Source organism: Neopsephotus bourkii, unplaced genomic scaffold (assembly GCF_033783945.1).
Source record: "Neopsephotus bourkii isolate Nb327-2 ecotype Australia unplaced genomic scaffold, CSIRO-AGI_Nbou_v1 NB_989, whole genome shotgun sequence".
NCBI classification, from domain to species: Eukaryota; Metazoa; Chordata; class Aves; order Psittaciformes; family Psittacidae; genus Neopsephotus; species Neopsephotus bourkii.
Window position 1 is genome coordinate 781971 of NW_026901481.1, and position 23208 is coordinate 805178.

The following is a 23208-nucleotide window of genomic DNA, read 5'->3' on the forward strand; positions in this document are numbered from 1 at the left end:
GGCTGATGGGTTCCCATTGGCCACAATGGGCTGTTTAGGGGTGTGGGGCTGTTCTGTCGGTTGTCAGTCAGGATGGGAATTGTGGCCAATGCATTCTTCCATCGGGAAGAGGCATTTAAATGGATCCCCACATAGCTTTGAAATGATCTCACGTGTGCACCATTGCTTTTAGCACCTTCCCTTCTCCAGGCACCGCACAACGCTGCCCTTCCAGAGCAGGCACAAGAGGTGGAGGTGATGGAGATGATTCCATAGGGAAAGCTCAGGTTTGCTCTCTCTGCCCTCAGCTGTTGGTGATGGGGAGGACTCGGATCTGCAGGGCAGGAGGATGCTCTGCGGAGCCCTGCAGTGGGAGCTGAGCAGACCCCATCATCCATGTGCCCCCCCCACCCCATGCATGGGGGATGCAGAAGCGATTGCAGCATGGTCAAACAGGAATTGCCCATTTCCCAGTGAGCAGCGTTGGAGGGAGGGGAGCTTCCTGCTGCGGAAACTGGGAGCACTGGGACCGCAGCGGTGCTTTGGGCGCAGGCTGCGCCTCCCCTCCTTGCCTCACCCGGGGGTGCTCCTTGTCCCTGCCCACAGCCCCGCGTGCAGGCATGGAGCAGGGCGCCACGGGAGGGGAAGGGGAAGCTGATGCTCTGCTCTCTGCTGGGGTACCTGCATCTTCCTCAGGCCCTGCTTTGGGATGCTCTTCCCACCAAGCTGCTGGGATGGTCCCGCTTCTGGTGCACGTGGCACGGAGCAGCTTTGGTTGAATCCTGCTGGGATGGGTTTGTGCACGGGTGATTAAACACCAGCCTAGTAAATCCCCAAGGCTGCAGGGCTGGTGGTGCTGCTACAGGGCTGGTGGTGCTGCTTCAGGACTGCTGAAGTCACAGGGCTTCATAGAGGTTTCTGTTCTCATAATGACACAGAACTGCTTCAAACAAAGGCATAATCGCTGTTGAACACCTCTGCTGTGAGGCTGGAGATGCTTCCTCCATCCCCGATGGATCAGCAGCCTTGGGTCACGGTGATGGACTCAGGTTTTAGACACATTAAAGCCACAGCAGCCTCCTTTCAGCTGGAGATGCTCCCAGACCCGGGCTGTGAGGGGTGAAGGGGGCAGCCCTGAGCGTGCTGAGGAAGAGGGGAGCAGTTTGTGAGGATGAACTCGGCTGGCTCCAAAGGGAGCCGGGGGTGGAAGGGGCCCGGAGCAGCCGCTCTGGGCAGGCTCTGTTGAGCACAAGGTGTTTGCCACAGGTTTCCTTGTGCTTGGCTCCTGTGGTGTGCATTGAGATGAGAGCTTTGATGGCTGAAACGCGGTGATTGTTGAGGACATCACAGCCTGAGGCCTCCATTGCCAGGCAGCCATGAGGAAGCACTGGGTGGGCCCAGAACCGCGCCAGGATGCTGTGGTGCAGTGCTCAATGTGGGGAAACAACCGATGGATGCGGGGGGAAGCAGGAGGCCACGAGGATGCTCAGGGGCTGGAGCAGCTCCTGTATGGAGCCAGGCTGAGAAAGTTGGGGCTGTTCAGCCTGGAGAAGAGAAGCTGCGTGGAGACCTCAGAGCAGCTTCCAGTGTCTGAAGGGGGCCTATAGGGATGCTGGGGAGGGACTCTTCATTAGGGACTGTAGTGACAGAACAAGGGGTAATGGGTTCAAACTGAAACAGGGGAAGTTTAGATTGGATCTAAGGGGGAAGTTCCTCACTGTGAGGGTGCTGAGGCACTGGAATGGGTGCCCAGGGAGGTTGTGAATGCTCCATCCCTGGCAGTGTTCAAGGCCAGGTTGGACAGAGCCTTGGGTGCCCTGGTTCAGTGTGAGGTGTCCCTGCCCATGGCAGGGGTTGTAACTGGATGATCTCAAGGTCCTTACCACCCCACCCCATTGCATGGTTCTATGACTCTGGGTGAGTTTGGCTGCAGGCCGGCAGCAGAGCAGCGTTTCCTTGGGGCTCTGCTGTAAGAGGAGAAGCTGGGAGGAAATCAGCCGTGATTCAGTGCTGGTTTGTGAGTCAGAGCTTTCTGGATGCAAAGCAGGCTTGTGAGAGGCCTTTTTGTGCTGCATAGTCATGATGCACCCCTCCTCACTGTGCCTTTCTTCTTCCCGCAGGATCAGCTACTTTCAAGAAGTCCCTCACCCCTGAGGTAAGGCTCTGACCAAGGCCCTTTGTTCCCTACCTGATGGAATGTGTAATTCGGGACCTGCCTGCTGCTTTCCCAACCCCATTGGAGTCAGGCTCTGAGCTGAGTGCTGCAGGTGCTCACTGGGAGAGCATTGAGAGCATTGCCCCTTCCCAAGGGAATCTGCTTAAAACCCCAGCTTCTGCTGGGACCGAGCACTTCTTGTGCCCCCAAAACACCGCGGGCATCTCCTGTGAGCAGGAGGTTCTGACTGAGGAACAGACCCATCCATGGTCATGCATGGAGGTGTTTGTGTCTGATGGGATGGCCAGCCTCAAGCACATCGCATTCACTCCCTTTGAAGGCAGCTCAGTGCTGTTGTGGTCTGGAGGCCAGCTTCCCCCATGTCCTTGGGCTTGAGCAGGGGCACTTCACAGGCTCCATCTGGGTTTTACATCCTTGGTGCTTACCTCGTCCCCCATTCCTAGATGCCAGGAGCTTCTGGGCAGCCAGGCTCACAGACCATAAAGAAAGGGCACAGAGGAGTGGACTCCACGGGCGAGACTACCTATAAGAAGGTGAGTTACCTCTTGCTGTTCTCCCATGAGGTTCCTGTTGGATGGGGCTGAGGCCTGGGACAGGCACTGAAGGCAATCCCAGAGGAAAGCAGCCACAAGAGTGGAGCTGGGCTGCTCAGCTCCCCTTCTGCAGCCTCTAAAGAGGGGATTGCTTTTAAACTTTACCCATCAGCAGCACCTCTGAGGCCTCTTCTGGCTTTTGGGTGCTTTCTGTGCTCAGGGTTTCTATAGGTCTTGTTGTGTGGCTGGAATTTGCTTTACAAAGGGGAGATTGAGTGTTTCTAAAGAGCCTCTTAAGGTGTATGGATTGGGGATGCTGCTTCCTCTCTGGAGGCTGGCTTCGGGGTGTAGGTGAAATGGGAAATGGCTCAAGAGGGGCATCTCAGGGCATTGTGGAAGCAAAGCTTCTGGTCCGAAACCTCAAATCCAGATGTGTCCACTGGGGGTCAGAGTGGAAGGCACTGGAACAGTGTTTGTTATCCTGCCTCTTCCAGGGCTGGTGAGTTGTTTGTTAGAGTACTTTGCCCTGTGAAGGTGATGGTGAGCACGCTATTGTGTGCCTGATAGAAAAGGGAGAGGAGAACGCTTGTTCCTTGGCAACCTGACCCTGTGGCTCTGTGTTCCCAAGCAAGCAGCATTGCTGTGCCGTGTCTGTCTCAACAATGAGGCTGTCAGGGGAGTTTTAAGCAGGGCAAGGTGAGCTGAGACCTGTTTTCAAGCAGCTTGAGCCTTTAGAGGGTAGGGAATGAAAGCAGAATCAGGCTCTTCCTCCTGCCCCATCCAATACTGAAGTAAATAGAGGGTACAGCTGAAGCAGAACAGGAACCAAGGTGGAGTTACTGCCCCTTGTTGCTCTCTCTGCAGGGAGCTGGGAGCAGGACTCTTGCTGCTGTGATACCAAAGGCAGTGAAGCAGGACAGATGTTCCCATCTGTTTTACAGGGTTTCATGGAGGATGTGTCTGGGGAAAACCCTTGGGATGTTTGTTCCCCAGTGCTGCCAGATGCTTTGACCTACAGTGATGCCTCGCATCTGCCTTTGTTTAGCTTAAGGAAGCAAACCCTAATGAGGGTTTCCTGAGGCCTGGATCTCCTGCTGGGTCTCGTTGCTTTATGAACAAGCCAAGTGGAAGGTCCCTGGGGTGCAGTGCACAGCTCCAGGCTGCGCCTGCTCTGCAGAGCTCGCCCCTCCGTGCTTCAGGACCTGGCAGGCCCCCTAACAGCAGGGTGCTGAGCGCACCTCCGGGCTGCTGTGCTGCTGGTCAGAGCCTGACTCGGTGCTCTGAGATGAGATCATGTGCTGTGCAGGTGAAGGGGGCTCCATGGGAGTAGCTGTTGCAGGAGCACAGCCCTGCTTTGTTCTCGGGCACTTGGGGTTCATGGCTTTGCTCCATATTGAAGAATGACAATGAACTCCTCAGGGTTAAAGAGCCACGACCCAGCGAGGGAGGCAGAGGCAAGGATGTGGCAGCACCAAACAGAGGCCTGCATTGTGTGCTGCCAGGGCCTGCCCTGTCCTGGAGAGACCTGAGGCTGTGCCCAAGCTGGGGAAGAACAAGCATCCAAGTGTATGGTTCCAAGATCAAGGTGGCAAGAAGTGTGCTTATTCATAGGGGCAGAAGGTAATCTGTGCCTGGAGATCTGCCCCCTCCGCCTGCAGGACACGTAGGTGGGGGCTGTGAAATTCAGTCCTTTTTAGGGTGTTGAGGTTTCAGTTCAAGTCCTTTATGGCTCAGTCACCCAGAGCACAGGGATCAAGCAGGGTGCTGTCAGGGATGGAGGGGTGTGATGCCGAAGTGATGTTAGTCAATGAGAGAGGGATGACAGAAGCTGGAAGCAGTGGGTGTAAAATACCCCAGCTATAGCACTGGTTTAGAATGGGGGCTCTCTTTCAACTGCTTTCCTTCCCATTCCCAGTCTGCTGCTCCATGTTGTCTAACTCCTTTTCTCTGCCCCTCCAGACAACATCATCTGCCTTGAAGGGTGCCATTCAGCTGGGCATTACCCACACAGTCGGAAGCTTGAGCACCAAACCCGAAAGAGATGTTCTCATGCAAGATTTCTACGTAGTAGAAAGTATTTTCTTCCCCAGGTTGGTGCTTGCTTGCTTCTCTCTGCAGTGCTGGGAGTGAATAGCACTGTTAGTTCCTAACCCTGCTTGCCCACGAGGAAGCCCCACTGAACCAGAACGGTTGAGTGCAGGAGTGAGCACAGGACTCCTGTTGACAGACCAAGGCTGGGTCTGTCTGCAGAGCCCTGGTTCTTCCCTCTATGTGCCCATCACTGGTGCTGTGAACCGAGGCCTGCGTTTGCCTATGTGTGTGCTGTTCTTGTGGGTGCTTTCCAGCCCTTGAGTGTGTCAGAGGCAGCTCCTCCAGAGGTGTTTGCATCGGGAGCACTTCCTTAAGCAGTGTCCCTCATGGTGATACCTGTGTGTGCTTCCCCCTGCCCAGTGAAGGGAGCAACCTGACCCCAGCTCACCATTACAACGACTTCCGATTCAAAACCTACGCTCCAGTGGCCTTCCGCTATTTCCGGGAGCTCTTTGGGATCCGACCGGACGACTACCTGGTGAGCTGGTGCGGGGGGCAGGCTCCTGCCTGTGCCGTGCCCTGTGGGATGGGTGTCCTCTCCCCCTGCCTGAGCTGGGAGGTGCTGAGGCCTGTGGCAGGCTCTGGAGCACAGCACTGGATGCTCTCTGTGACCCTGGGGTTTGCCCTGGGGGTGTTTGTAAGGAAGAGCCTTCACGCTCGTGTTTCCTGGGTGTCTCTCCCCTTGTCCCCCTCAGTACTCGCTCTGCAGTGAGCCCCTCATTGAGCTGTCAAACTCGGGGGCCAGCGGATCCCTCTTCTACGTGTCCAGCGACGATGAGTTCATCATCAAAACAGTGCAGCACAAAGAGGCCGAGTTCTTGCAGAAGCTGCTGCCTGGCTACTACATGGTGAGTCCCTCGGGTGAGGCTCTCCCTGCAGGCCAGGGAAGGGTCCCTATGGTGCACCAGTGCGACCCATCCAGGGTGACCCATCCAGTGCGACCCATCCAGTGGGACCCATCCAGTGGGACCCATCCAGTGGGACCCATCCAGTGGGACCCATCCAGGGCGACCCATCCAGGGCGACCCATCCAGGGCGACCCATCCAGTGGGACCCATCCAGTGGGACCCATCCAGTGGGACCCATGCAGGGCGACCCATCCAGTGGGACCCATGCAGGGCGACCCATCCAGTGGGACCCATGCAGGGCGACCCATCCAGGGTGACCCATCCAGGGCGACCCATCCAGGGCGACCCATCCAGGGCGACCCATCCAGTGCGACCCATCCAGTGCGACCCATCCAGTGCAACACATCCAGTGCGACACCTCCACCTGCCTGCTGGATGCTTTATGTGTGCCCCAGCTGAGTGGCAGCTTCTCTCTCAGCTGGCTGAGGCTAAGCACAATATCTCCCTTTGCTCAAGCCTCCCCAGCTTAGCTTCTGTGTGAGTAAGCAGCAAACTCCTTCCTGCAGTTTGTCTGTGACCCATTCAGCTTTGCAGAGAGGTTGTTAACAAGAGGAGGCATCACCCATCCGTGCCCTGTGTTCACCTGCCCTTGGTGGCAGTGGCTTTGAATCACACAGTATCACAGTATGTTAGAGATTGGAAGGGACCTCATCCAGTCCAATCCCCCTGCAGAGCAGGAACACCCAGATAAGGTTACACAGGAATGTGTCCAGGTGGGTTTTGAATGTCTCCAGAGAAGGAGACTCCACAACCTCCCTGGGCAGCCTGGTCCAGTGTTCTGGCACCTCACTGAGAAGAAGTTTGAAGTGGAACCTCTTGTGTTCCAGTTTGTACCCATTGCCCCTTGTCCTATCATTGTTTGCCACTGAGAAGAGCCTGGCTCCATCCTCGGGACACTCCCCCTTTATATATTTATATACACTAATAAGGTCACCCCTCAGTCTCCTCTTCTCCAAACTATAGAGACCCAGCTCCCTCAGTCTCTCCTCATAAGGGAGATGCTCCACTCCCTTCATCATCTCAGTTGCCCTGCGCTGGACTCTCTCCAGCAGGTCCCTGTCCTTGAACTGAGGGGCCCAGAACTGGACCCAGTATTCCAGATGCGGTCTCACCAGGGCAGAGTAGAGGGGAAGGAGGACCTCTCTCGACCTACTAACCACCCCCCTTCTAATACACCCCAGGATGCCATTGGCCTTCTTGGCCACAAGGGCACAGTGTCGGCTCATGGTCACCCTGTCGTCCACCAGGACCCCCAGGTCCCTCTCCCCTACACTGCTCTCTAACAGGTCGTTCCCCAGCCTATACTGGAACCTGGGGTTGTTCCTGCCCAGATGCAGGACTCTACACTTTCCCTTGTTATATTTCATCAAGTTATTCCCTGCCCAGCTCTCCAGCCTGTCCAGGTCTCTCTGGATGGCAGCACAGCCTTCTGGCGTGTCGGCCACCCCTCCCAGCTTAGTGTCATCAGCAAACTTGCTGATAGTACACTCAATTCCCTCATCTAAATCATTGATGAATATATTCAATAATACTGGTCCCAGTACCGACCCTTGAGGCACTCCACTAGATACAGGCCTCCAACTAGACTCTGCCCCATAGACTCCAACTCTCTGCCTTCTCTCCTTCAGCCAGTTCACAGTCCACCTCACTACCCGCTCATCCAGACCACACTTCCTCAATGTAGCTGCGAGGATGCTGTGGGAGGCTGTGTCAAACGCCATCACTGCCAGCTCCGTTTCCATCCAGAAGCAGGGGAGTTCTCAGTAACCAGGCTGGCTTTGAAGGTGTTTCTGTCTTGGGCCTTTCAGAATTTGAACCAGAACCCAAGGACGCTGCTGCCAAAGTTTTACGGCCTCTACTGTGTCCAGGCCGGGGGCAAGAACATTCGCATCGTTGTGATGAACAACCTGCTGCCACGCTCTGTCAAAATGCACCTCAAGTACGACCTCAAGGGCTCCACCTACAAGCGCCGAGCGTCCCAGAAGGAGAGGGAGAAAGTGTTCCCCACATACAAGGACTTGGATTTTATGCAGGACATCCCCGACGGCCTCTTCTTAGACTCTGACATGTACAATGCCCTGTGCAAAACGTTGCAGAGAGACTGTTTGGTAAGTGAGGGGTGCTGTGCTGTTCTTGCCCATGAAAGGAGGTGGCAGCTCCACCTGTGGAGCCTCTGCCTGTTCACTTGGAGAACCCGTGTCATGGTGTGGACAAGCAGAACCTTGGCTCTGGTTTTGTTCAGTGCTTCCAACCTGAATTAAACCTAGCGCTGGCTCTAGAGGTGGAGGAAGCATCCTCTGCTGAGGTTGAGCTCTGCAGCAGGGCAGGCTCTGGGCAGGCTCAGGATGCTTGGCAGAGCCTGGTCCCAAGTTGGGCAGCTGTGGAGAACCTGCTGTTCTCTGGTTTGAGTCCCTGTCTGCACAGGAGCACGACCCATGGCTTTCCCCTAACACCCTTTGGTGACTGCATGCGTTAAAATAGATGGATTAGATGGAGATGGATTAGACTGGAGATGGACTGGATTAAAAGGCATCACCTCAGGGCTCTAAACACAACTGCTGTCTGTGCTTCTGAAACTGCTCTGCCAGTGTCACTGCTGTGCTGCTGGCTGAGCCTGTGCTGCCTTCCTGCCCAGGTCCTGCAGAGCTTTAAAATCATGGATTACAGTTTGCTCGTTGCAATCCATAACATGGACCTGGCACAGAGGGAGCACGCCATGGCGGATGGGACGCTGCAGGCTGACATGCGGCGGCCCGCTGCCCAGAAGGCCCTTTACTCCACAGCCATGGAATCCATCCAGGGAGAGGCCCGGCGAGGCGGCACCATAGAAACAGATGACCAGTAAGTCTGTGTTGGGATTGCTCTTCCCAGTGAAACCCAAGCTTGGCTAATGGAGATGTAACTTAGGTGCAGACTGGGCTGTATGGGGTTGCTGTCGCGCTGGGCAGAGAGGTCTTGGTAGCGGATTTGTCTTTGGTTTCCCTTCCTTAATGTAGAAAAGGTTCTGTTTGTGCCTTCCAGGTTGTATTAGAGAGTTGGGGTTAATCTTCACTACCAATTGGCATAGAGGGAAAAGGGGGGCAGTTCTCAGGAGATTCAGCAGCTTAACTAGGGAAGCATTTTGCTTCCCCAACCCATTAGCTGCACTGGAGGTGCCTCCTGCATGCTGGCACTTGTTAAGTAGCTCACACGGTGTTCAGCCCCTGCTAGGGTGCATGAGAGAGGCAGTTGGGGGGGTGAAAACTTGACGTGTGTGTGCCCTGTCCTCTTCTAGGATGGGAGGAATTCCAGCCCGCAACGCCAAGGGGGAGAGGCTCCTCCTGTACATCGGCATCATCGATGTGTTGCAGTCCTACAGGTGAGAAGCCTTAAGAGCAGCTGTGTCACCAGGTGAACACCACTCCACAGCACGGGTTGCCCCTGCTTGGTTGTCACCGTTGGCTTCCAAGAAGTGCTTAAGACACAAAGTTTTTTGCTACTTTCCATTTTCCTGACCTTGGGCATTTGGGGATCAGTTTCTGGGCCTCGTTTACGGGATTTGCTTCAAGTTCCTGGCATAGATTTGCTCTTGGGAAGTTGGTTTTGTGTGCTTGCTGCTTGGACACAGGTGCTGTGCAGGAAGCAGCAAGTTACAAAACAAGTGGTGGCTTACAATGGCCATAACCACTTCTCCCTATAAAATGGAAGCTAGCTGTAAGGTTTACCTGTTCCTCTGTTCATATCAAAATGCAGTGTGCAGGGATTACATGTAGACAGCCTCTGCTAAATGTCACTGCAAGTTAACTGTCCTTGATAAAGATGCCTGTGAAGGTGTCCCTCTGGGTGACTGAAGTGTGCACTCAGCCCTGGTGTGTGTGGAACACTTGGAAACATGGGGCAATGAAGAGGATCCCAAGCTGGAGCAGTCAGGGTTTGCAGTGTGGTCAGGAGGCAGGGTCAGTACTGAGCGAGCACAAAACGACACCGAGAATGGGGACTTAGTGCAAAACCCCTTTCCTTTGTCAGACTTGTCAAGAAGCTGGAGCACTCCTGGAAGGCCCTCGTGCACGATGGGGTGAGTGGATAAACCAGCCCTCTGAACTGGCTTAGCAGTCACACCAGTGGCTTTGTTAAACTGCGCCTGCTGTCCTTGCTCCTAAGATCCTGGGTTCCCAAGGGGTGGGAGTGTTTGTCCCCTTTCTGTGTAAGGTTATGTCCAAGGTACTGGCACAGCGTTGCTTTTGTTGATGCTGGTCATCTACTTATTAATAAGTATTAGTTGCTTTGGATTCAATACCCACTGCTTGTAGCCACTGCGCTTCTCACAGCTGCTGGTGAGAGCGACTGGGAGCCCCTGACTGGTCCCAGTCCATCCCAGCGGTGTGGTTCAAGGCTGCCAGCCCGAGGTGCTCATGTTCACCTTGGCCACCCATTGAATCAGGTTCTTTGTCTCTTGGACTGGCAGGACACCGTATCCGTGCACAGACCCAGCTTCTACGCCGAGAGGTTCCAGCGGTTCATGTGCAACACAGCGTTCAAGAAGATACCCTGTAAGTACCGGGGCACAGCTGAACTCTTGGCCATGGTTTCTGGCTTCTCCCTGCTCTGCAGCTGTAGTTTGGGAAGGTGGATGGCAGCTTTAGGAATTCTGTTGTGCTGTGTCCCACCTTCCTGCCTCCCGGACTGTTCTTGCCTCGGAGATGTGACCTTACAGGAGCTGTGTCATGGCCCAGCTTGTTCCTTTGGGGCAGAGCTCTGGGGCCAGGCTCTCACTGGGAAGCCTCCTCCTCCTTCCTGGAGCTGTTTGAAAAGGGCTCTCTTGGCTTCTGTCTTTAAGTAAAGCCGTCCCCGTCTAAGAAGAGCCGGTCTGGCGCGGCCGTTCCGCGGCGGAGCTGTCAAGGAGCAGTGCCTTTCCTGTCCCACGTGGCCTGCGAGACTAAAGCACAAGTGACGACAGAGGCGGAGGTGGAGCAAGGTTGGTGCCTGGGTCAGAAACCTGGGGAGCTCTTGCTCAGCTGTGTGAGACAGCTCCATGTTGGTTGTGCTCTCGCTATGGGGGGATTGTGGGTGCAGGAAACCAGATGGCCTTAGGCAGTCTGGCACCATAAGAAAGGCCCCGGAGGAGCAGTGAGCCCTGGAAAGGCTCTGCTGTCTACAGGTGTTCTGTTGCAGCAAACACAGGGCAGGATGAGAAACCTTACCAGGAGGAGAGCAGATTGTGGAGGGGGGTTGTTAGCTCATGTGGCCTCATGGAATCTTTCAGCCTCATCCAAGCATCAGCTCGGCCCTTGCTCCCACTGGGGAAGGGGCTGAGGTGGTGTGGCAGTACTGTGTGCCTCGTCCCTTCCCAACATGGGCTTTGTGCTGGGGGAGAAGCAGGGTTAAGCACTTGTGTGGAGGCTTGGAGCAGAGAACTGCCTGCAGGGCTGGTTCTGCAGTGCCTGGGTGCCTCGGATGTACCGGGTGGGATGCAGCACCACGCATACCCCAGGCCCTGGGTACTGTGGGGGCTGGTGCCACACGATCCTGCTTGCGCTGGTGATGGAGCAGTCTGTCTTCAACTCAGGTTCCCACCTTGGGCGCCCAGATCTCCTGCCCAGGACCCTGCCAGTGGATGAAGCCAACAGCGATTCCATCGCAACGACCCTGTCCACATCCTCCTTGGGCAGCGGAGGCCTCAACTCGCCCGCAAACAGGTGAGGCTCTGGTGGCTCGGGCCCATGCAGGCTGATGGCTCCTGCAGGGCAGATCCAAGCCATGGGAGGGCTTTGTGCTGCTCTGTGGATGCTCTGGGGCCTGGCATGCTCACAGAAATACCCGTTGGAGAGCTCTGTGTGTTGTGGAGCAAGGTCAGTGCTGTCGGTTCAAGCACGTGCAAGGGGGAAGCATCGTGTGTCTGTTCCAGGTGACGTGATCTTGCACTGCTTGAGCTGTGTGAGGGTCCCAGTGGCTCTTAGCTCCTTGTGTGTTCTGTATTTAATGGCTTTGTTCTGGAGTCGAGCTGATTGTGCTAATTCAATGAGTTGGTGAAAGTGGCCCTGCTAAAGTGTACGTGAAGAGCCTTGACGTGGTGCTGGGTGATGCTGAAGTTGACCTTCCTGCTGCTCTCTGCAGCTTATTGTTGGCATTGAGCTCCTACAGCCCCTCGGGAAAGGAGGCTGCAGGATGTGTGCAGCGTGGTTCAATGGGTCTCAGCAGCTGAAATGCATGGAGAGCCCTGAGGGCACTGGGGGCTGTTGTTGAATGTTTGGTCTCTTGCTGGAGTGGTAAGGATGAGGAGGAGCTGTGGTCAGAGGATGATCCCTTTCATACAAGTTAACTTCTCTGCCTGGAAGCAATCACAAAGAGTCTTGCCCAGTCCTGAGCTAGTGCCTGCACCGTGCTGGAAGTGCCTGCACCGTGCTGGAAGTGCCTGCACCGTGCTGGAAGTGCCTGCACCGTGCTGGAAGTGCCTGCACCGTGCTGGAAGTGCCTGCACCGTGCTGGAAGTGCCTGCACCGTGCTGGAAGTGCCTGCACCGTGCTGGAAGTGCCTGCCCCATGGCACAGCTAGAAGTGCCTGCCCCATGGCACAGCTGGCAGTGCCTGCTCCCCCCTGAGCTGCAGGAGAATCAGATTCAATTGTAATCAAGGGCTCTTACCCCCTCTGTAAAACATGGAAGCTTCTTGGTAGGGATCCGAAACCAGAGCTGCTCCTTTCCAGCAGGTCAGCATGCCTGAGGTGCTCCTTGGAACTTAACTGCGGGTCTCTCTCCTTCAATCCCTGCGTAGGTCAGTGGGCGTGCAAGTGCATAAAGCTGAGTGCTCAGCAAAGGATTTGACTAGGACAGCTCCTGGCATCTTCCTGTCTAGGTGAGGGGAGGACCCAGACTTTGCCTGCAACCTTCTCCTGTCCAGAGGCTGTCCTCAGTGAGGGGCTTTGGCCTCGTGCTTGCTGCTGGCCAGTGCTTCCAGCAGCTCTGTGCAGTGGGTGCTGTAACACAGCGTGTCCCTGCGCCAGGGCTCAGCCCTCCTTAGTGCATCTCTGTGTGTGAACCCTCTCAGGATGGTGCCCTCCCCACCCTGCCCGGTGCTGAGCACCCTGCTTGGGCAAAGCCCAGCTTCTGGTGGGTGAGATCAACCCCGCTGCACTTTGTAACCTTGGTTGGTCCCTAAAGCTCCGCCAGCCCTGAGGAGGGGTGAAAGCAGCCTGTGGGGTGATGCACAGCAGCGTGCCTGCACTGGGATGCCACAGGTTGGTCCTGGGTTCTGTGCTTGGCTTTTTTCTCTCCCCAGAACTGGCTGCTCTGGTGGGGTCTTCACCACCCTTAAATCTCTGTAGCCCTGTACAAAGGGGAGGGATCTCCCCAGAATCTCCAGCTTCTGCCCTTCTGAGGGTGCACACAGGGGGCAGGCAGGATGAGGCTCGCTCCAGCGCATCAGTGCTCAGTGTACCCGTGTTGCATATCCTTTGTCAGGCTGCAGCTTGAATTCAGACATAAGAGCTTTGCCAGGGGACTTTCAAACACAGGTTCCTCTGTCTGGAAAGGCTGAGACTTGCTGAGCTCCGGGCTTTGTCCTCCCTTTGTCCCTGGCCTGTTTCCACCCAGGACCGTTCCTGTGTTGATGAGGTGCTCAGAGACTCCTGTAAAGAGGTGCTGGTGCTTTGCTGGACAAAAGATCCTTGTTCCCAACAGCTGAAGTCACGTCAGGCCTGGGGGGCTGATCTGCGTGGGGGTTTGGGTGCCTGCCCTAGCAGGGATCGTGTTGCCTTGTGTTAAACCTGCCTTACAAGCGCCTTTGTGCTGTGCTGGGCCATCTCCTTGGCTGGGTACAGGAGAGCAGGCCGGGGAACACCAGTGCTTGAGAGCTCACCTTGAACAAGTGCTTTACAGGTCTCTCCCTTCTGTTCCCCCCCAGTGGCTCCCCAGGGCCTTCCATACCCGAGCACTCTGCAGAGCTGAGGGAGCAGCTCGAAGACCTGCAGGAGACTGAGATAAGCTTTGTGAGTACTTCCCTGTTGAGGAGGAAAGAAGCAGCCTGGGAGGTGGATGGAGAACTGGGGAGGTTCCATGGGCCCTGGCTCTGCTGGGAAGATGGGCACAGAGTGGGATGTGCCACTTGACCAGAGCGGGAGCTCTTCATCCCTCTGGATTGTGAGCAGTGCCAGGCACAAGTTGGTGTTAATCTGCTGCCCCAACTGCCTTAGGTAGGCAAGAGACACTGCTCTTTCCTGAGGGCTCAAAGTGGGTCTGATGACAGATAAAAGGGGTGAAGCTGCTCATCTTGCTGTCCCTGCAGCACAGACCCTCCTGTTGCAATGGGCTGGGTTAAACCTGAACTCAACACCCCCTTCCCCTCTGCCTCTCCTGGGGTGGAGAAGGTTGAGGGGAAGACGAAGCAGGAGGCTCAGAGGAAGGCTTGAGCCCTCCCTGGCATCTCCCCCTCTTTTCTCTTCACAGTGAAGCAACGTGGGATTGCTGCGATGGAAGCAGACGGTTCTGTTCTCTGCGTGGGCCGTGGAGCCCGACACAGAATTCAGCCCCTGTTGCTGATTTATGTTTTCCTTTGTATTTCCTAAGTAATCTTACCTGGACAGAAACCCAAAGGCTGAAGGTTGGGCCACACTTAGGGGGTAGCATTAACCCAGAACCGAGCCAGCGCCCCTGCGCCTCGGACACCCCAAGGTCTCCTTAGAGCAGAGCCCAGCGCTGCGGCCCTGCTGTCCTCCTGTCCTTGGAGCCTGGGGAGAGCCAGGAGGAGGAGGAGGAGGAAGAGGAGGAAGCACTCAGCGGGGGCTGAAGCTCTGCAGGAGGGACCTGACCTGCAGGAGGTGGCTGCTTCCCATGCGACCCCACAGAGGCAGCGAGGACAGGAGACTCTGCAGTGCCTGGGGTGGGAAGCGGGCACTGGAGCCTCCTTGGGGCCCTTTGCCCTGGAGCAGCACGGTTGGATTTTGTACTTTAGACGACGTTTTTAATTTAAATGTTTCTCTGTATTCGGTCACTGCCCTCCTTCCTGCTCCCGCAGCGTGGTCTTGCTATTTTTATTGGGGTTTTTTTTACTAAACAGGGGCTTTTTCAGTGCTCCACCAGAAAGCTCCCGGTGTCATTGAGGCAGAAGGGGGCAGCAGCCGCTTCACTGCCTGTGGACGAGCTCCTCTCTCCCGGCTGCTGTCCCCTCCTCTGCAGCCGCGTTGCTCAGAGGCCTTTGAATGTACGAAGCTTTTTTGGAGCCCGGGGAGGGGTTGGATTCCTTTGTGCCCTGGTTTTTAAACGAGGCCCCTTTGGCCCTTCCCTGCCCGCAGGGGGGGAGCCGCAGCCAAGGGAGAGCTCTGCCAGGGGCACTTTTATAGGGGTGTTTCTTAAGCAATGGGACCAAACCCAACGTGCTCTGTTCCCTGCCCTCGGCCCCACGTGCGGATCCCAGCCTGGTTCGTATGCCTTGGCTCCCTGTGGATACCGGCAGCTTGGGGCAGAGATTCCCGCTCCATTGGCACAGCCTCGTGCTTCCCCACAGGCGTGGAGCATTCGGGGTCTGGTTTCTTCATCAGTAAAAGGCTGGAAGAAGGGGGGGGATTGTCCTGGGATGCCCGGCCCGCGGTGGCTGCAGCCTTCAGGGATCACGGAGCGGATGCAGGACTGAGCTTTAGTGTCACAGCCTGCTGCTTTAGGAGGGGTGAGGTGACTCTTCCCTGTGTTCCTGATGGCTCACAATCCATAGTGGGGGTCTGTGCATTAAAGAAGTCATTTCAAGCTTACCCTTGTGGTAGCACAAGGGGTTTCTCTATGAACCCCCAGCGATGGCTATGGAACCAGGGAATGTAGTGCTGTACAGAGGTGATGGTCCGGAGCCAGGTCTCTTCCTGCCTTCCACCGGAGCCCCTCAGCGCGGATGGGACACAAGCTGGGGTTGTTTTCAGGAGGCCTTTTCACTCTTTGCTCTTTCCCTTGCCTGCCCCTGGGTGCCCGGATCCGCAGGGTGCTGGGATGCTGAGGACAGGCGCTGGCCCTAAACCGGGCCTCAAGGGCTCCTTGAACCTCTGGATGCCAATTGAACGTCAGGACGGGCACCGGGAGCGGGAGGAAGCTCAGCTCGGGGCTGCCTGTGCTTGGCTCTTCCCCTCTCCCTGGCTGGGAGCTGCGGTGCCCCGGTCCAGCCCAGGTAACTGTCTATATTAGACACTTGTTTCTTATCTGCCCCCCTAACCCCTTTCTGTTTGTTCTTAACCAGGCAGGAAGAACCCCAAATCTGTTTTTCATGATGGAATATTTATGGAGTTGTATTTAAGTGTTTGTTTTCCTTTCCCTGGGCATAGTTATTCCTATAGTGGGGGGGGGGGGGAGGGATGTGTTTCTATATTGACCTCTGCTTTGTAATGGGTTTCCAGAACTGCTTTTTTCTTCTTTGTGTGTGTTTCCAAGGGCTGGGGCTTGGGGGTTGTGGCTCTTTAACCCCCATCCCATCCCCAGTGTAAGGAGGGGGCTTTGCTTCTCCAGCCCCACCACTGTGGGAGTGGGGAGCAGCGGCCGCTGGAGCCTCTGGATCAGCGCGAGGTGATGGATCAGGGATGGACATGGGTGGATCATGGTCAGTCATGGATGGATATGGATGGATCATGGTTGGACATGGATGGATCATGGTCGGACATGGATGAAGCATGAATGGATCATGGTCAGACATGAATGGACATGGATGGATCATGGTCAGACATGGATGGATGTGGATGGATCATGGTCAGATATGAATGGATGTGAATGGACCATGGATGGATATGAATGGACCATGGATGGATGTGGATGGATCATGGTCAGACACGGATGGACATGGGTGGATGTGGATGGATCACGGTTGGACATGGATGTGGATGGATCATGGATGGACATGGATGGATGTGGGTGGACCATATGCAGACATGGATGGATCACGGTCCCTCATCACCGCTGGGACCGCAGCAGGGCCTGGCCCGGCCTGGCCCCGGGAGCAGCTCGCGCCGTGCGTGCCTGTGTTGTCCTTTCGGCTCTGTAGCGCTTGTGGCCTCGCCCGACCCGCGCAATACAAACCCGTGCTGCTGCCCTGCTGGTCCTGCGCCTCTGTGCGGGGGGACGGGATGGGGGGGACCGGGCCCCGGTGCGGGCTCTGTGGGGAGCGGGGCCCCGGTGCGGTACCGGGGGGGGTTGGAGCGGGGCCCCGTTGCGGTATGGGGAGGAGGGAGCAGGGCCCCGTTGCGGTATCGGGAGGAGGGAGCGGGGCCCTGTTGCGGTGCCGGGGGAGCCGTTTCGGTGTCTGCGGGACGGGAGGGGTGGAAAGGGCGGGCCCTGCGGAGGCTCCTCTGTGACGGCCTTTCCGGGACTACAACTCCCAGCATGCTCCTCACCTCCTTCCGCCACTCACCTCGCGAAGACGGGAAGCGGGGATTGGCCAGTAGCGTGGAGCTAATCGGCGGGCGCCTTGTTGGTTCGGCTCCGTGCCGGTGCCGAGGAGCTGGCGGCAGGATGGTTCTGGAGAGCACCATGGTCTGGTGAGCGCGCCTGGCCCCGGCCCCGGCCTGCCCCGGCTCCGGCTGCCCCCGGGCCCCGCCACCGCCCGCCCCGAGCCCCGGCGGCCGGCCCGGGGCCCCGGCGCCTTTCCCTGAGTCATGCAGGGCCGGGGCTGGGGGAGGCAGGAGCGGGGTGAAGGGGCAGGGATGGGGGCAGTGGAGGAGGGAAGCGGGGCCCTCGGTGGGGAGAGCTCGGGGGCGCTGCTGGTTCCAAACTGGGGGCATTTCCCAGCCCGGAGGAAGAGCTGCGGCCCCAGGGCCTGCCCCGGCCCGTCCGCAGTGGGGGAGATGGGGCTGCCCCTGCCGAGCGCTTCCTCCATCAGCCGGGTCCGTGTGCCCCAGGCCGCTGCCTGCGCCTCACTCCATGGGGGCAGCGGTCCCGGGTCGGGGCTGCGAGAGGAACCTTTCCCTTGGTGTTAAAGCCGAGGAGCCCAGGGAGAGCTCCACGGGGAGGTTTCACCTGGGCCTTAAACGAGCTCCCAAACCCTTCTTTAACCGCACCTCCTGCCCGGGTCGCTTTCCCCAAGGCTCCATAGGAGGAAGGCTCCTTCCTGCCGGCCCAGGGCTGCGTTTGGGGTCTGCTGGAGCCATGGGGAGGGATCGTGCTGCAGCCGCTGCCCATGGGCGCAGAGGGGCACTGTTGTTGTGCTGGCCCCGTCTCCTTGTTGGGGGGGTGTAAAACCCGTGCTTGTGGCTGTGGCCCTTGGAGGGGGTCCTTGGGGAAGCTGCGGTTTGTCCCGATGGAGACCCCTTGGGAGCCATGGGCACGGAGCTTTGTGCTGCGCAGGGGAGGTGCTGGGGGAGCGGGGCTCGGAGGTGGGGGCTGCCTTCAGCAAGGAACGGGAGCTTCCAGCTGCTGGCGTTTGCCCTGCGAGGCCGAGCCCTGGGGATGCAGAGAGGATTCATCCTGCCCTGGGACACGTCCATGTCCACCAATGTGGGTCCCAAACCCCCCCCCTGTGTTCCAGTGTTGACAACAGCGAGTACATGAGGAACGGGGACTTCCTCCCGACCCGCCTGCAGGCGCAGCAGGACGCTGTCAACATCGTGTGCCACTCGAAGACCCGCAGCAACCCCGAGAACAACGTGGGGCTCATCACGCTAGCCAAGTATGCTGCGGGGGGGGGCGCGGTGCTCTGGCGCTGAGGAGCGCACCCGTGCCAGGGCCTGGGACACGGGCAGCAACAGCAGGGTCTGAAACCAAACCGGTTCTCCTGGGAGGACTGGGAGGAGAAAAGCTGGTTCCTGAGTGGCCTCGTGCTTGTTGGTGTCGCTCCTGCGATGCCGGGATGTGCTATGGAGGTTTCTCTCTCAGGAGCCCTCTGCCAGACCCATTCCCTTGTGGCCCTAAGGGTGGTTCAATAAGGGCTGAGCTGCCCCTGCAGCTCCCACATGGCCCCAGGAGGGAGATTCCTCCTTTCTCCTGTGGAACTCCAGGGCCTCGGGGCTCCCTCGTAGCCAGAGTCCATTAAAATGGGCTGGGGCAGGGGCCGGGGTGTGCAGGGGGGGCTCTCCCCCCAATAGCAAATAGAAGGTTTCCCAAAGAGGGGGCTCAAGGAGCTGTGTTTGCATTGCAGTAACTGTGAGGTGCTGACCACGCTCACGCCGGACACGGGACGGATCCTCTCAAAGCTACACACGGTGCAGCCCAAAGGGAAGATCACCTTTTGCACAGGGATCAGAGTCGCTCACGTAAGTGGTTCCCCAGGGGCGAGTCTGCTCCTTCCTCTGTCATTGCTTTGCCTCACTGTGTCTCTTGGGTTCCCTGTCCCATGTGTGGCTCAGCAGCAGGAATCTTGTTCTCTCCCTGCTCTGCTGAGCTCCTGGCACTTTCCTTGTGCCTCCCTTTCCCTGCCTGCAGATGAAGCCTGGAGGAAACCCAGTCTAAAAGCTCACAAGTTTTATAGCCTGGTCCTGGGCTGCTTTGGAGCAGAACCAGAAATGCAGCTGAGCTGCAGAGCCCTTCCCACCCCAATGAGAGCGGCCCCCAGGCCATGGCCACCTCTTTACCCTGTTCTCTTGCTCTGCCAACAAACCGCTCCCACCCGAGCCCTGACTGCAGAGCAGGGAGCCCCTTGGGCCGTGCTGCTTGGTGGCACTTGGGAACTTGCTGCTGAGAAGTCTCTCCTGGCACTCGGCTGCAGCCTTCCTGCGCAGAGGGACAAGGGGCAGGGTGGCTGCTGGTCACCTCTCTGCCTGCAGGGCGCTCCTCAGGCACAACAGAGCTTCTGTCTTGCAGCTGGCTTTGAAGCATCGCCAAGGCAAGAACCACAAGATGCGAATCATTGCCTTTGTGGGGAGCCCTGTGGAAGATAATGAGAAAGATGTGAGTAATGGGCAAAGGAGAGCGTGGGGGGGGTGCTCTGTGCTCTGCCTGCACCCACACATTTGCTTGCCCTGTACTGGGGGTAAGGCTTTATACCCCGGAGCAGAGGGAGGACCGGATCCCTGGGCACAGTCAGGCCCAGCCAAGGACAGAGATCCATAGCTCCCAGAGGGAGCTTGCACAGTGACCTGCCCCTCCTGCCTTGTGGCTGTTGCATAAAGCACTCTGGGCTTTTTGCCTGGGGAGCTGGGGAGGAAATCCTTGTTCCTGTGCAGAAACGTTGCCCTCAGCCTTGGGATGGTGCTGTTGGGTTGGCATTTGAATTAACTCAGCTGAAGTTAATGCAGATGTTCTGGGTCTCTTGGAGAGAACAGGTCAGGAACAGGAGGAGGTGCTGCCCGTCCCAGGCTCCTGCTGTCCCCATTGATGGGGATAGTTCCTGGCTTGGGCAGGAACGGGTCCCTCTTGCTGCCTCACAGGGCCTTGGGCACTGTGCCCATGGAGAGATAAAATACCTCAAACGCTTTCCTGCTGGGAGGCCTTGAAACTGGGAAGCTGCTTTGGAGCTTTGGGCCTTCAGGACTGAATTTCCAAGTGCTGCTCTCTGGTTTGTGATGAGCTCAACGGGCCTGTCCTGGGTGCAGCAGGAGCAGTCGTTTTTCTCCTTAGCAGTGCTGTGGTTCTGACCTTCAGCCTGGGAGCAGCGCTGATAACGCCGATGGTTTGAGTTGGTCGGGGTGACCACTACTGAGCAACAGGGACTTTGTGAGCCTCATGCTCTGCCAGGGAGGAGGGGAAGCTGGGAGGAAGCAGAGACAGGACACCTGACCCAAACTGACCAAAGAGGTATTCCATACCACAGCACGTCCTGCCCAGTATAGAAACTGGGGGCAGCTACCCAGAAGGGTCAGATCACTGCTGAGTCAGGCTGGGTACCGGTCGGTGGGTGGTGAGCGGTTGTAGTCTCTTCCCTTATCATTATAGTTCCTGGTGGCAGCAGCAGTGGTTTGTGTTGTACCTCAGTTCCTGGACTGTTCTCATCTCACCCCATGGGAGGTACAGGCTTTCCATTCTCCTCCCCATCCCTCCGGCTTGACCTCGAGTCAGGTGTCCTGTCTCTGCTTCCTCTTGCCTTCCCCTGCTCCCTGGCAGAGCATGAGGCTCACAGAGTCCTTGCTCAGAGTCAGCATTACCGAGCAGCAACGAAACCATCGGTGTTACCAGCACCGTTCCCAGGCTGAAAGTGAAAACCACAGCACTGCACCAGCTCCTAAGCAGGAGAGAAATGACAGCTCCTGCTGAGCCCAGGGCAGTGCCTAGGAGCCAGAATCCAGGCTAATGCCGTGGTGTCTTCTCACTGCACTGCAGCTGGTGAAACTGGCGAAGCGTCTGAAGAAAGAGAAGGTCAACGTGGACATCATCAATTTTGGAGAAGAGGTGAGACTTGTGCCACGTTTCTGGCATAGGATCAAGGTGGGATTTGAATCCTTCCCAACCCAGAGCCCTTATCCAGGCACTGGGGGATATGAAGAGCTCTCTGAGTCTCGATCTCCTCAGCAGTTGCCCCAGTGGAGATTGGCATCTCCAGGCAAAGCTCTAACCCCAGCCCTCCTCTTTGCCCCTAGGAGGCCAACACAGACAAGCTGACCGCCTTCATCAACACCTTGAACGGCAAGGATGGCACCGGCTCCCACCTGGTGACGGTGCCACCGGGGCCCAGCCTGGCTGATGCCCTCATCAGCTCCCCCATCCTGGCCGGGGAGGGCGGTGCCATGCTGGGCCTGGGCGCCAGTGACTTCGAGTTTGGGGTGGACCCCAGTGCAGACCCGGAGCTGGCGCTGGTGAGCGATGGGGAGGTGGAGGGCGGCTGTGGGCTGAGCCTGCCCTGCCTGGCTCAGCTCATTGCCTGGCCCTGTCTCTGCAGGCTCTGCGTGTGTCCATGGAGGAGCAGAGGCAGCGGCAAGAGGAGGAGGCCAGGAGGGCTGCAGCTGCCTCTGCGGCTGAGGCTGGGATAGCAGCCACTGCTGGGGATGGTAAGGAGCTGGGCAGGGTGTCCCTGGGGATGGCTTCTGTGGCAGGAAGGCTGGCAGCTCTGGCAGGGCCCTTCTGGGTGGATTGGCAGCACCCAGAGCTGCTGGGGTGTGAGGCAGGAGCTGGGTTATGCCCCTGGCACCTCAGAGGGAGGCAGTTTACCTGCAGCCACCTCTGCTGGAGCTCCCAACTGCCCCGTTCCTTTCCTGGGTATCCTGGATGCTGTGGGCAGCGGCTCTGCTCCAGTCCCCTTCCCCAGCGATGCCACGTGTGTGAGTGGGAGCAGGGGTTGTGTGGGGCGCTGGACCCAGGGGGGCAGCCCCATTGCTGCTTCCTGAGCAGGGCTTTGGCTGTGCAGATTCGGACGATGCTTTGCTGAAGATGACGATAACTCAGCAGGAGTTTGGCCGGGCCGGGCTGCCCGACCTCAGCAGCATGACGGAGGAGGAGCAGATTGCTTACGCCATGCAGATGTCTCTGCAGGGAGCAGGTGAGTGCCTGGAGCCCATTCCCAAAGGAAGTACCCAGGGGCAGGTCCTGTCCCTCCAGGAACGGAGCCCCTGGCTCCTACGCCCAACCTGCCCTCAAGTGATGCTGGGACCCCAAACCTGGGCAGGGTCCTGCCCCCCCTGACCGCTGGGGGACGGGTGCCAGGGTCGCTCCCCTGCGCTGTGGGCAGGCTGTGGATGTGTGAACTCTGCCTCCACTGTCCCTCTCCTCTGACAGAGTTTGCCCAGGCGGAGGCAGCAGAAGTGGACAGCAGCACCGCCATGGACACCTCCGAACCCGCTAAGGTGCGCTTCACTCCTGGCCCTGGATCCCATCCTATTCCTGTCCCCCTCCCTCTGGGAGGAGGAGGAGGAGGCCCTGCCCTGTGCCCATCCTTCCTCCCTGTCCCCGCAGGAGGAGGATGACTACGACGTGATGCAGGACCCCGAGTTCCTGCAGAGTGTGCTGGAGAACCTGCCGGGCGTGGACCCCAACAACGAGGCCATCCGCAACGCCATGGGCTCGCTGGCCTCGCAGGCCTCCAAGGAGAGCAAGGACAAGAAGGAGGACGAGAAGAAGTGAGGGCCCGGGGGGTGCCCGGCCGGGGGGGGGTCTCTGCTGTCGAGGGGCAATAAAGGCTTCTATGGGCGGTGCTGTCCCGGCCTTGGTGGGGGGGGGCGCGACCCGACCACGTGCCCAGGGAAGCCCCGCCCCCTGCGCCGCTTCCCGCGGGATGTTTACAAGGACACCAGAGGGGCGGGGCTTGGCGGTTGATGGGCAGCAGAGGCAGCCAATCGCTGAGCGTATGCGGGGCGGGGAGCCAATGAAGTGGGGAGGAGAGCGAGGGGGGCGTGGGTTTGTGGGGTCAGCCAATGGGGAAGCGAGCGGGTGCGTGAGTAGCGGAGCTCGTCATCAAAGGGGCGGAGCCTTTTGCCCCGCCCTCGCACCTCGAGTGACAGCAAATGGGAGGAGGAGATTGAGCCATCGGGGAGTGCTTCTGGCCAATGGGGATGGCGGTGGGCGGGTCCTGCGCTCGAGCGGCAGCTTTGTCGCCCAATAGGAAAGCAACAGCTGGGACACACCCTGGTGGACGTTCCTTGTGGCCAATAGCTGCTCGGAGCGCAGCCGCAGCTGGCCAATGAGAAGCCGGAGGGGGTGGGCTGTATTGATCGACAAATA

General features: G+C 57.9%; 1 protein-coding gene across 1 annotated transcript; it reads left to right on the forward strand.

The window, feature by feature from the left end:
* Window positions 1-2099: 2099 nt before the first annotated feature.
* On the forward strand, window positions 2100-22678 carry LOC133215515 (putative PIP5K1A and PSMD4-like protein). The gene is made up of 25 exons (XM_061359583.1): window positions 2100-2134; window positions 2599-2688; window positions 4648-4778; window positions 5140-5257; window positions 5475-5627; window positions 7496-7795; window positions 8323-8528; window positions 8962-9045; window positions 9693-9741; window positions 10132-10216; window positions 10504-10641; window positions 11233-11362; window positions 12437-12517; window positions 13565-13649; window positions 15625-15808; window positions 16673-17165; window positions 18152-18292; window positions 18761-18875; window positions 19423-19509; window positions 20878-20946; window positions 21135-21350; window positions 21434-21542; window positions 21899-22030; window positions 22267-22334; window positions 22444-22678. Exons 2-25 carry the CDS (start codon window positions 2599-2601, stop codon window positions 22609-22611), a joined length of 3432 nt encoding a protein of 1143 aa, XP_061215567.1. The 5' UTR covers window positions 2100-2134; the 3' UTR covers window positions 22612-22678.
* Window positions 22679-23208: the final 530 nt, after the last annotated feature.